The sequence below is a fragment of the Cynocephalus volans genome, chromosome 12, assembly GCF_027409185.1.
Source record: "Cynocephalus volans isolate mCynVol1 chromosome 12, mCynVol1.pri, whole genome shotgun sequence".
Taxonomy (NCBI): Eukaryota; Metazoa; Chordata; class Mammalia; order Dermoptera; family Cynocephalidae; genus Cynocephalus; species Cynocephalus volans.
This window is the reverse complement of record NC_084471.1, coordinates 71,382,029-71,394,763: the sequence shown is the minus strand read 5'-3', so window position 1 is coordinate 71,394,763 and position 12,735 is coordinate 71,382,029. Positions and strand designations below refer to the sequence as shown.

The 12,735-nt window shown below is 42.8% G+C and overlaps 1 protein-coding gene across 1 annotated transcript; it reads right to left on the bottom strand.

Moving 5' to 3' along the window:
* Positions 1 to 10,329: 10,329 nt before the first annotated feature.
* On the bottom strand, positions 10,330 to 11,261 carry LOC134391725 (olfactory receptor 10AD1). Its single transcript, XM_063115694.1, is given in 6 exon segments — positions 10,330 to 10,361; positions 10,364 to 10,410; positions 10,412 to 11,000; positions 11,003 to 11,065; positions 11,068 to 11,177; positions 11,179 to 11,261. Coding segments are annotated over 6 exon segments (924 nt in total).
* Between the last annotated feature and the right edge of the window lie 1,474 nt (positions 11,262 to 12,735).

Here is a 12,735-nt window from a genome sequence, read left to right as displayed (position 1 = left end):
CCATGGTCCCACTTGCCACCAGATCTTAGAATATGCTTATTAGCCAAGTGTGTTTCTTTGGAGGTGTGTGACTTATCTGCTTAGGTCCTTCACCAAATTTCTGCTTAGATTTTTCCAATTCATTTTTAAGAGTTCTTTTTGCAATTTAAAAAATTAGACTTGTTTAAAAAATAGACTTGTTTAGGAATAGAACTTTATTTTTGTATCACTACTATATGCACACAAACATAACTGTTAGTCATTACGGTATTATAATTTCTTCACATTGAGTCTCACATTTCTGAATCACTTTGACTCAATGATTGATGTCTGTATTTTTCCATGCATTTCTGTTCTCTGGGCCATTTTGAGTATTAGTGAAGCAGCATTTCTTACAAAGGAAAAAAAAAAGTCCTCTACTGTGGTCTCTGGGAATTTCTTCCAGACTACAATACCTAGTCTGTAAGTTTTAATGCTGGCACTAATTTATTATTTTTTTTTTTATCTTGCCAAAAGGTGTTCAGGAAAGGTGTTCAGACAACAACCAGGACTAATATGTCTTTCAGTGGTCCTTAAATGGTTGACTAACTGAAACATCAAAGGATTATAGATTTCCAGTCATGCCCCTTAGAATAACAACTAGGTTCAAGCATGTCAGGCATGTGTAGGTATGTCATGACTGCTGCTTGGCCAACAGTAATTGTAAGATTTCAGAGATATTAAAATGGGGGTGGGGGGAATGTGTCTGGAATCAATGAAATTGTTAGTTAGGATCTTTCTCTTAATAGGCAGGAAGTATGTTTAATTGAATCATAAGTATGTAAATGAACGATTACAAGATTTTAGAGCTGGGAATAAAAAAATCACATGTTCCCATCTCTTAGAATCTTCAAAAATGTTATTGCTGAAAGAAACCTTACTGATGACATAAATCCATTCCATATGTAACTCAGTTGTCTGAAAGGGACTTCCCATGTCTGTTAGAGATCTGATGAAATTTGACCCCAATTCTAATTCCCAAACCTGGGAAATCCACAGAATTCCATACAATTTCTGCAATGTCCTATAGTTTATTTTCTTCTTGCTTCCCTCTGCATCTACACCCCTGAGTCTAGTGGGCTGCCTCAGATTGATTTCTCATCAGCTCTAGGACACATAAAATAGCCCTTTCACTGGTTTCAACAAAGAATCCTAATAGGCATTTAAATTTTTTTACTGTGGACTTGAATGAAAAATGTGGGTGTGGTGGCGTGGGGAGCATGATCATGAGGAAAGTCCATTGAGGAATCTGTGCCTTTCACAGGCTCCTCCACCCTATTCTTCCTTACTCTCTTCCTCCCCCTACCCGCGTGCTCCAGAATAACAGGCAAATTTTTTCTCATCTTTTGAGAAAAATAGTTTCTCTCACATTTAGCCCCCTGGGTGGGGGGAATTTACCTTATTGCTACCCCAAGCACTTTATTAAAAAGTGCAGTCTCCTTCTAAGAGGATTTCCAGTGAATAAATATTATGTCAGTGCACGTAATTATGGAAATAAATGAGTGACATGCCCAAGACTGCATTGTTAATGATTGTGTTAGGAACACAACCCTCTTCATCTGAATTACTGAACAGCGTTTTTTCCCCCTGTAAATGGTATGGTACCATACTCTACTATAAGTGGTTACAATATGCTAAGGAAAGCTTACTGTGGCTTGAATTCAGCTTTGAGAATAAAGAAGAAGACTCAAAATTCTTTTAGCAGGTAAATAATTCTTATACACTTTATATCTTTTTTTTTTTTTTGGTGGCTGGCCTGTACGGGGATCTGAACCCTTGACCATGGCATTATAAGACCATGCTTATTGGCATGATGGAAAAAGAAATCCAAGAAGAGAATCGTGACTGAGTGAATCTGTCAGCAAGTGTTTACCAACTGCCTATTATATCTCCTGGAAGGTGGCAGGCACTGGAGCCGACTCCAAGAAGTCACAGTCGCTGCCTTTAAAGAGTTCACAATCTACTGATAAGGGAATGATATGTTCGTGAATTGGGACAGAGTGCTTCTCAGAAGATTGAAGGAAAAATCTGTTTTCTGTAGACATTGCCAACTGAATTGAGAGCACTTCAATTTTAAAATGGGAATGGTGCGTGTGTTGGGGGGAAGGTGTATATGTGGGCAAGACAAAGTAAAACAGAGAAAATAAAAAATAAAACTCAGAAAAGGCATAAAGTTTTATACTACAGAAGACATCAAGTATAACATTGGAAGAAAGGCAGTAGCACAGGGAGCATCCTGTAATTCTCTGGAGAAAGTAAGTAGAAAGGGGTGGACAACAACAACAGGCAGATAAACAAAGAAACCAAACCCCAACAAATCACGTATGGCCTCTCTACCAATGCACAAAGTACAGGTAACATAAAAATAGGATTTGAGATTTTATACAATGAGGACAATAAAATCTCACAGATAATAAAGAAACATGGTAGAATGAGATTCATGCCTGAAACATGGTAGTAAAAAGGTACAGTAAATATATTGTTCCAAAGAAACAGAACTAAGTTCTGATGTACAGCTGGAAAAGGGTCACAGATCATGGGACATACCACATGTTGATGGGGAACCTGCTTCCGGGTCAGTAGCAGCATCTTTGCTGTGAGCTGTAGAACATTAGCCCTTGCCCCAGGATTTGTAAAATTCGAGAAGAAAAAGAGGAAGAAAAGGGGCAGGGAGGGGAGGGAGGTAAGAAAGAAAGAGACAAAAGAAAATAAGTGGGAGAAATAAAATAAAAGTGAAAGAAAACAACAGAAGGGAAGTCAGAGTAGGCCTTTACATCACAAAGATAGAGTCTTGTACGGGATTTTTATATCCTTGAGAATGGACACAAGAAAGGAATCATTCAGGTAAAGATAAAGGAGAGGAAAAAAACTGATACAATTGTAAAAAATGTGCCAGAGCCTAACTAACTTATTCAGATAAATAAACTGAATTACAGATCTCAGGAACACATAATAAAACTGGCACAAAGCCCAGTTCCAGAAGTGCGGGGCAAGTTGACTTGATGTAAACGTCATCTCTCAGAAGGACGAGGATGACATTGCAGAGACTGCTATTCTTGATCTGCTTCTGACCCACAAAGATGAAATTGATTAGTGAAATGAGAGTGAGGACAACCTTGAGAGAAAGTAATCATGCCACTGAGTTCCTAATAGCCAAGGAGATAAGGTGAAATATGTGCCCAGGGTGATAGGAAACCAGACTTCAAATAGTTAAAAGATATGACTTTCATAGCTTGAGACTATGAGGAAAAAGGCTCAGCGAAGATGAAATTCAGTCAGTACAATTACTTTGGAGTCCAACGAGGAGGAGTGGATGGAATGGCCAGAGGGACCTCTCCAATAAACTCAGATTTAGAGATGTCAGACAGAGAATAGGCATAACTAAGAGAGTGCTACCCACATTTCAATACTTCCAAAAGTACAAAACCATAAGGTAAAAACTGAGGAGTTTGATTATAAAAAATTAAGGATTTCTGTTCCATAAAGGGCATCACGGACAAAGTTAATAGGCAGAGGGCAGAATGAAAAAAATATTTGCTTTGTCTAAAACTGACCAGGGTATAACATCATCCTAGAACATACAAGGAACTTCTGCAAATTAACAGGAAAAAAGACAGCAACTCAATATAATAATAATAATGAAGCAAAGGATATGAACAGGTAATTTACTGAAGAGGAAAAAGCTAGTAAGTATATGGAAATTTGACCAAACCAATAAGCAATCAAATGCAAATTAAACCAATAATGAGACATCACTTTATACCTATCAAACCAGCAAAAATTAGAAATCTAGAAAGTTACAAGTATTGTCAGACATGTAGGAATACAGAATCTTGCACTGCTGCAAGACTGGTTCCACCACTTTTGGAAGGCAATTTGGCATTAGTTGCACACATTAAATAGATTCATACCCAGTAGCCCAGCAACTCCTAAGTAACAGAAAACAAACTCTTTACAAGTCCAGAAGGAGACTAATACAAGGATGTTCAATACTACAAATATGTCATTTGTAGTGGCACAGAGTTGGAGGTAAAGTGGGACTTCATCACTGGAATAGTGCACAGATACAACGTGGTGGATGCACACCATGGACTACTAGGCATCCATATGAAGTAACAGATTAAATGGTAACATCTGGCAATGTGGAAGGAACTGAAAAGCAGTGCTTAGTGAAAAAAATTAGACATGGAATGAGACATATAACTCATAGCTTTGGAATACATTTTAAAATACATGCCCACATAATAATAACTATGTTTAGAAATACAAACAAATACACATATTACGGACATTAGAAAATCGCCTATTGTAGGGAGAAAAATGGCAGGGGAGATGAGAGTATAAATAAATAAAGCAAGAGGGCCTTTACTTGCAGGGACCAACGATAGTGTGCCACAAACTGAGTAGTACGATTAACCCAATCCTTTGAGAAACAAAAAAAACTTCAAAACATGCCAAACACAAATGTGTTAGAACAGCACCTGGAAGATGAAGGGATAGAATGAGGAAAAACTTGCAAAAAACTGACAGCAAAGTGGGCTTGTTATTTCAAATAAGTACAAAGAACAGGTAAGTCTGATGCATCCAGCACATAAGGCACTGGTAAGAGAAGAGGGAAGTATATTTCTGGAGGTGCTAACTGAGGTGCTTAAAATACTTTAACATTTAATCCTCATAATCACACTGAGGCATTATTATCTTAGTTAAGACTCTTTGGTTGCAAGAAAATCCATTTGAGATAGCTTTAAGCAAAAAAACAAAAACAAACAAACAAAAAAATAAAACAGTTTATTATATTGTAAGGCTGTAAAGTTATTTCACAGAACCCAAGAGCAAGAATGCAGCTAGGCCGCCAAGGCTGACCAAAACCAGGGCAGCCATTATCTCAGGCTCTTTCTCTGGAGACATGGTCTTTTATCTCTGCTTCCTTTTGTCCTATGACTTCAACCTATTCTCTCTGCATGCCAGCTTTTTCTGCTTCCACATGCACATGGCAGAAGACAACAGCTCCATAGCTTTAGTTTCTGCCTGTTCCAGCCTGAAGCAACCTTATCCACTGCATATCAATTCCAAATTCTTAGGAAAGAGGCCTTAACTGATCCATCGTGGCTATGTCAATTGTGGTGATAGTGGGTGAGGGGATATTTCATGGTACTAATTTGATTGCCCAGGCCTACCCCTGTGGGAGGAGAAGAGGATTCTTGGAGAATGGTTTCTGTGTCATAACTGATACTCTCCAAAATGTCCACAGCTAATAGGGAAACATTCGTCAAATGAATAAATGAATGACATGAAACCCAATTTTGTCTACCTCCAGAGCCCATTCTCTTTCTACTACATCATAGAGCCTTCCAAATGCTTCCATTTGAGATAACTGTTTCTGTTGTCTCAGCAAAGGAGAATAACTTTGCATCAATTAGGGTATCTCCAGGAAACAAACAGAGTGCCCATATTAGCATAATTGGAGGAGAGGTTTAATAAAGGATTATTTACAAAGGTGTGGGAGGGGTATAGGTAAATCACAAGCGGGCATGCAGTACCCTGAATCTGTATCAGAGTGGCTAAGCAGGAAAAGGTAATTGAGAAGGTGCAGCTCCAGAACTTGGAAATAAGATAACTAACTAGGTGGAAAGGGCCATGTTCCAGGAGCTGAGATCTTAGGGAAAGGAACTCAAGTAAGCTCGCCACAATCCCCACAGAAAAAGAGCCTCAACCTCATGCTCCTGCTTCTTCTCTCTGATCTTCTGCCTATGCTACTCACTGGCTGAACCCGATAGAAAGCGAGGTAAGGGAACCCATTGATACGGTCCATGCAGGTCAGGCTCCCAAGCCTAGAGCTGGATGAGGATGGTGAGGGATTGATCTGTATAGACAAACAGAAGTTAGCTAGGTCTTTGGACTGGAGAAATAAAAACGTGTATGATTATTGGAATCATATTGGAAGCCCCAAAAGATGAGATTTTAAAAGTGCTCCTAGAGGCTCTACGTATGTTTAATTTTCATGTCCTGGATAAACCACGCATTTCTATATATTAAACTGAATATTTCAGAGGAAGGCACTACTTCATAAGAGGTACCTCAGGGGCTTCCTTGGGGGACAAGGGCTCTGGACATTCCTCCTCCACTCCTGTTAGAACAACTTTGGTTTTACTTGGTTAATCCATCAGGATTCTGCTTAAGATTTCATTGAAGAAATAGCGCTACAGCACCTCCTCCGGGCAGATACTGCGCGAAGCATTAAAAAATGAATCCCAGACTAGTAGAAGACGGAAAAGTAAATAAATTCTAAAACAGTAAGGGTGTACACTGATAGGAAAACGCACAAGTTATTACGGGAACTCAAAGAAAGTCCAGCAAAACCAGAAAGGGGGAGGGGTCAAAGGAGGTTTCCTGGAGTGGATAACCGGAAGGGAAGAAGGTAAGGCAGCTCAGAGGACACTGCTTTTGTTCAAAAGAGGGAAGAGGAGCGCAACAATTACACAATTCGCTAAAAGGGGGGCTATCACTTGGAAAGAACTGGGCTGCGGAGCGTGGACAAGACTGGGACCTCTGGAGTCTCGATGTGATCGGCAGAGACCTCAGCTCAGGCCACCCTCCAGCCTTGCTCCGCCCCCATTCATCTTCCGCCGAAGGGGGGCGGCACCTCAACAATGCCACTCGTCTGGGAGGGTATCCCAAGCCGCCAGGATTAGCATCTCCAGCTGCGGAAAGCTGCCACGGCACTAGTCTCCCAGAACGGACAGCGTTCCGTAGTCAGGTTAGTGCGATGCGGCCCGGGCGGGGCGGCCAAGGAGAAGGCGCTCATTGGCTGCCACGCGGCGATCCGAGAGGCTGAGGAAGGCTGATTGGCCGCAGGCTGTCAGCGCGGGCCACGCCCACCTCCGCTCCCACTTCTAATAGGGTCAGGGGCCCACAGGCTTCCGGGTAGTTTGGGAGTGGGCTGCGGAGCCGGTCGGGAACGGTGGCGTCGGCTTTTGGTGTGGAAGGTCCGAGGTCCGTGCCACAGCCTGCGGGCGGCAATTCCTGGGTTCCCTGCCCACATTCTCGGCTCTTGGGCCGGGCCGTGGTAACCCCAGAACCTGGTTGCGCGCCCTCCGGCGACAAGTGGCTTTGCATACGGAAATGAAAGGGGACTGGGAAGCGACTTGCGCCTTAAGGGTGGCTTTTGGTTATTGCATTTTTATGGGTTTTCGTGGAGACTGGGGGCTCTTCGTGGCCTTCCGGGGCCGAGGGCCGGGGCCCAGGCTACAGCAGGGGAGACGCGGTCGGGGCCCTCGGGAGCCCGGGGCCTTGAACGAGAAAGTGCTCGCTCTCGGGAAGACGGTTCTAGGTCACTCGGCCTGCTTTTCCAGCATTCCGAGCCCCAACCCACCTTCTTCTATGCGTGTTGAACGTAACGTTTCTACAACGAAATGGGCGACTCCTCTTGCCTGTGAGTGAGTGAGTGAGTGAGTGAGTGAGTGAGTGAGTGAGTGAGTGAGTGAGTGTGTGTGTGTGTGTGTGTGTGTGTGTGTGTGTGTGTGTGTGTGTGTGTGTTTGGCTAGTACACGGATCTGAACTCTTGACCTTGGTGAGTTAGTGTGTGTGGCTGGCTAGTACACTGATCTGAACTCTTGACCTTGGTGCTATAACACCGCGCTCTCACCAACTGAGCTAACCAGCCAGCTCTCTTGCCGGAAATTTTATTCGTCCTCGGCATCCACCCCCTCCCCAATTTTCTGCCTTACAACTGCTTGTTCTTCATGGTTTAGCTGATATCACCTCTTCGTTATAAAGCGTGTCCCATTCTTCTGGACCTCCTTAGGAATGCAGGCTCTGGAATGGCGCGCCTGAGTTAGAATGGAGGATGTGCCATTCTAAATGCTGTGTGATTTTGAGCAAATTACTTAACCTCTATGAGCCTCAACTTTTGCATCTCAAAATGGTAATACTAGTACTCATAAGGTTTTGTGAGGATTAAATGTAAAGCTCTTGGAACATAAGTGCTTAATAAATGTGAGCTGCTATTATTACTATATGTGCTCCCAAAGTATTGTATAGGTCTGTATAACACTTGTTCTTCGTGTTATCATTATTTGTTCCTAGCCTCCCTACTATACGTTGAGATCCATAAAAGCTGGAACTGTGTCTTGTTTATAATCTCAGAGTACAACAGTTCTGAGCATATGTAAAACTAAGAAATTATTTTTCAGAACACTTTTTAAAAAGCACCCTTTCTTCTCCTTTCCCTTTCTTCCTTTCCTTTTTTCTTTTTCCTTTTAAACGCTTTTTGAGACAGGAATTTTCAAACTTCTAGACGGTTGGGGGAAAGATAAGCACTTTTTTCTCATTCTCCATAGTAACCTAGGGGGCCTTAACATTCCCCTAAACATTCCCCTTAACATTCCCCTTGTCAGCTTTAGACAGGTTTCTTCTTGACTATAGGCCTTTGACCTTCCTTTGCTTAGAGCATTTACTTTAGAAAACTTGTAATTGCACATTCTTTCTCTGCCCCTTTGAAATGCATATAAATCTCCTTAGAAGCTTATTGCCAGTTTTAGGAACCAGGAAATGTCTTTTTCTAGGACCTGGGAGCCATCCCTTTGAAATGTAATCATTAAGAAGATAGTGCCCCTATCTCAGTCTCTGTGGGAGGGTAGGAGCCTAACTTTGGTGGGCTCCTTGTTCTAAAACTACCACTTGTCTTGAAGATAGGAGAAAGTTTACTTTTCCTTTTGGTAAGACCAATTAGCAAACACAGGTATCCTGCCACCCGCTGACCCCCAACTCTTAAAAACTCTCCAGCCCCTTGTTTTAGTAGCGTTGAGTCCAATCTTATATTGCAATAGTCCTTACGTCTCTTGCTTGTTTAACTTTGCTGCGGTTTTTGACAGTGGAAATTTTTAAGTTCTGCATTTATTGTTTCTTCCCAATTACAGTAGTGTGTCAGTTCTTCCTCCTTTCTAAGAGCTTCTCACATTCTCAGATTTCTAGAGAAGTTAATTTGGACTCAAAAGACTGGCATTTTGTGGAGTGAAGCTAAGGCTTTAAGCCATTGTTGCAAAGGGTAATATGTGATGTGCAGGATGTGGAAAGGGTACACAGTACATCTATTTGAGGGCATCCCAAATGCGGTACATTCATGTTATGGAAGTGGCTCTGGAAAGTAAAGAACAGGCCTATCACCTTCCTTCCCTATTTATTATGAAAGAGGCAGGAGAAAAATGCAATTTTTAAAGAAAGAACTGCTGAGAATGTAGTGCCCTCTCAAAGAAAGCTATGTTTGGTTAAGCAGAGAAACTAGAGGGAGCCAGAGAGGATAGGGTTACAAATAAAAAGGCTTCTGCACTGGTGGAGGTAATGTGGAGAGGTGTTCCTTAAAGTGCAGGGAATGAAATGGATCTGTTTAAGGTGAGAAGGTAAGGTGGAGCAGGATTGAGCCGGAACAAAATGAAATATGGAAGAGACAAAAGAAAGCAATAGGGTGAGAGGGGAGTTAATTGGGATATGAACAACAAGAAAGGAAACTGGTAGCCCGAGAAGCTTGGTAGAGGCACTTACTGTTTGCATGCAAAGGGAAATATCAGGCAGACAGTCATGTTACTAAAGGAAACTAGAGGATTTAGGAGAAGGGGTTTGGCACACTGGCCTCTTCCATCCACCCTTCCCCAGCAACACACAAGCACAAACAAATTGAGTGCAGTGTAGACATTTAGTGCCACCACAAATTCTCCCTCACTGGCTGGTGAAGGCAGAGAAGATGGAGTTCAGGCTGCTGATCTTTTTCTTCTTTTCTCTAACTGACTTTTCTTAATGTCAATACTGCTCCCTAATCCCCTTTTTCTTAACTTCCTCACCTACTTTTTCTCATATAGGAGTGGGGTGGATGAGAGCCGATCCATGAAATGAGAGTGAATGTGAGAAAGAAAAACAGACTAAAATGACAAGTTAAAAGAGAACTAAGTTTACTTTTAAATGTATGTGCAAAACTCAGGCCAGAGAATAGCATGTAAAAGTATTATACAAATAAAATAAAATGGAGTTAAGTACACTTATTTATTGAATCCTGTTGTGAGAACTTACAAGAAAAATACTCAGGAAAGTCCCAATTCTGTGAAAGGTCTGAGAGAAAACAATGCTAGAAGTAAAGTCAGAGAGATGAGCATTAGACTTCAGGAGGAACTGCCAGGTCTGATTCTAGTACAAAGAAGTACATGAATACTCTTTCCTGGAGCCTTTCAGTGTGGAAGAGTTACTCACCTGCCAGGGCTGGGGAAGGGTTCGCCTCTCCCCCACCTAGTGGAAGGAGCTTCTCCTCCAGAGGCCTTCCTGCTAGACAGACTCTGCCTGGGCCAGGTGGCTCTCCCAAGGGCCCTCACCATGGCCCCCTTCATTTCATTGTTGTGGAAACTAGACGATGGGGTTGCACATGGGGGTGATGATGGTGTAGAGGAAGCAGAAAGGCTTGTCTTTGTCAGGCCCATGTGTGCTGTGGGGGTTCATGTAAGAGAACATAACTGAGGTGTACAAAAAGATGACAACAGTCAGGTGGGAGGCATGAGTAGAGAAGGTCTTCCCTTGACCTGAGGAGGAAGTGCTGCTGAGGATGGAGGCCAGGATGCAGGCATAGGAGGTGACAATGAGCACCAAGGGGCTGAGCAGCGCCACAATGGCATCAGCAAAGATCACTTTCATGCTAAGCTGGGGGTCCCCACAGGAGAGGGCAATCACTATGGAGGCCTCACAGAAGAAGTTTTCTATGTGGTTTTCTCTGCAGAAGGGATTCTGGAATGACATATATTCAAGAAAGATGCCATTGATCAGCCCAAAGAACCAGGCAGTACCCACCAGCCTGACACAGACCTGCCGGCTCATGATCTGGGCATAGCTAAGTGGGTGGCAGATAGCAATGTAATGGTCATAGGCCATAAAAGCAAGGAGAATGCACTCAGCCACGCCCTCTCAGAAGACCAAGTACATCTGGGTCATGCAAGAGACGAAACAGTGTGGTTCTTGACCACCAGGTGGGTCAGCATCTGTGGGATGGTGGTGGTGATGAAGCAGACAGGTGGCCAAGGAAGAAGTACATGGGGCTGTTGAGCCTGGGTTCTGTCCAGGTGACGAAGGTGATGAGGCCATTCATGACCATGGCAAGGCTGTAGAAGAGTAGGAAAATGGCAGAGCAATGCCTGAGTAGAAGGGGATCTCTGCTCAAAGCCCATGAGGATAAACTCTGTCACTGTGCTGCCATTCCTTAGGTCCATCATCTGGGGCCTGCTTGAGGAGGGAGGACAGGGAGAGCACAAGGGAGATAGCTGTAGGGTAATGGTAAGGTACTCACTTGGGCCCAGAAACCCAACTGTAGAACAGGATGGATGAGTGGTGGTAAACATTTTGGAACTTAGTAAACTCTAGTAAGTTGGCAGTGTGATGGGGTAGTGAAAGTGCCAGGCTCACCATAGGCATAACATCAACAATTAAGAGAGTGATGATTAATTATACTTTGCTTTGATCAGGCCTCAAGTGAAGTATTACATCTGCTCTGGTGCCCTCAATATTGAAGGACTGGCTTTTAACAGTAGCGCATTGAGGTGAAAAATAAGATAATTGGGTCTGGTATCCATGCCAAATGAGGAAAGGTTGAAGGAATTGAGGAATGGAGTGTTTGAGGGGAGGGGGTAGTGTCTATTGGTTATAAAAGACCATATTTAGGAAGCACTTGAGAGATATTTGAAGGTGTATTTTTCTAGAAGAAAACATAAATGGCCAGTCTTTGTGTACCTAATTTAAAATGATGAATGGGTTGAAGTTTCAGGGAAAATAAAAACATTATAACCCTCAGGATTGTCCCCCAGGTGAGAGTGATTTGCACATTTCTGGAGACAGTCATGTGTCACTCTTCCCAGTCATCCACCTCTTCCCAGACTCATTCTCCAGGCAGTTGCTTCTGCTACCTCAGCCATCCTTGCTGTGCATGCTGGAGATGGGGTCTGGCTGTGAGCTCTTGCATGCTTTCCTAACAGGAGACAGTTTTCCTCCTGGGGTTGGAATTTAGGGCTACACACCTTTGGGTGTAAAGGATCCAATCATCCTAATGAGAAAAGGAAAGTTATGAGCAGGGCACAATTCAACCTTCCTGGAATGGACCTTCAGAGAACTTTAATCTGTCCCCTTGTCTCTAGGAGTAAATCTTGTTCTTCCTCCATGTTCAGAGAATGACCATTTACAATTCCCATGCTCTTCTCTCACTATTGTAACTTTTAGGAAGCCATTATGTTCATACTAAATCTCTCTTGTACTTTTCATCTTGTTTTGGAGGTAGATGCATCAGATCCCTTTCACCTTCAGATGTTTATAGATGGTTTATACATTCCTGCTTAACATTCAGTTCTGCCAACCACTCCTCTTCATTTTCTCTTCCCCCTTTTGTACACACTCTCACTCTACCCCTCTCTGCTAGACCTTTTCTCCTCTTTCTACCTACTTCCAATTCTCCTCTATTCTTCTCCCTCTCCCTTTCTCATTTTTGGTGATGGCTGCCTGCCATTCATCTATGTCTGGTGAACTCTTCTGTTCTTCATGTCTTTCAATCTCTTATATTCTCTATCTGCATTTTAGAAGATACCTCCACTGCCACTTCTTGTAGCTCTAGATCCCCTTTAGGTGTGATTTCCTCATAGGTCAAGGCAGTGTCTATACAGTTGGCTATGCTCATCATCTTCACTTTGGGATGCTCCC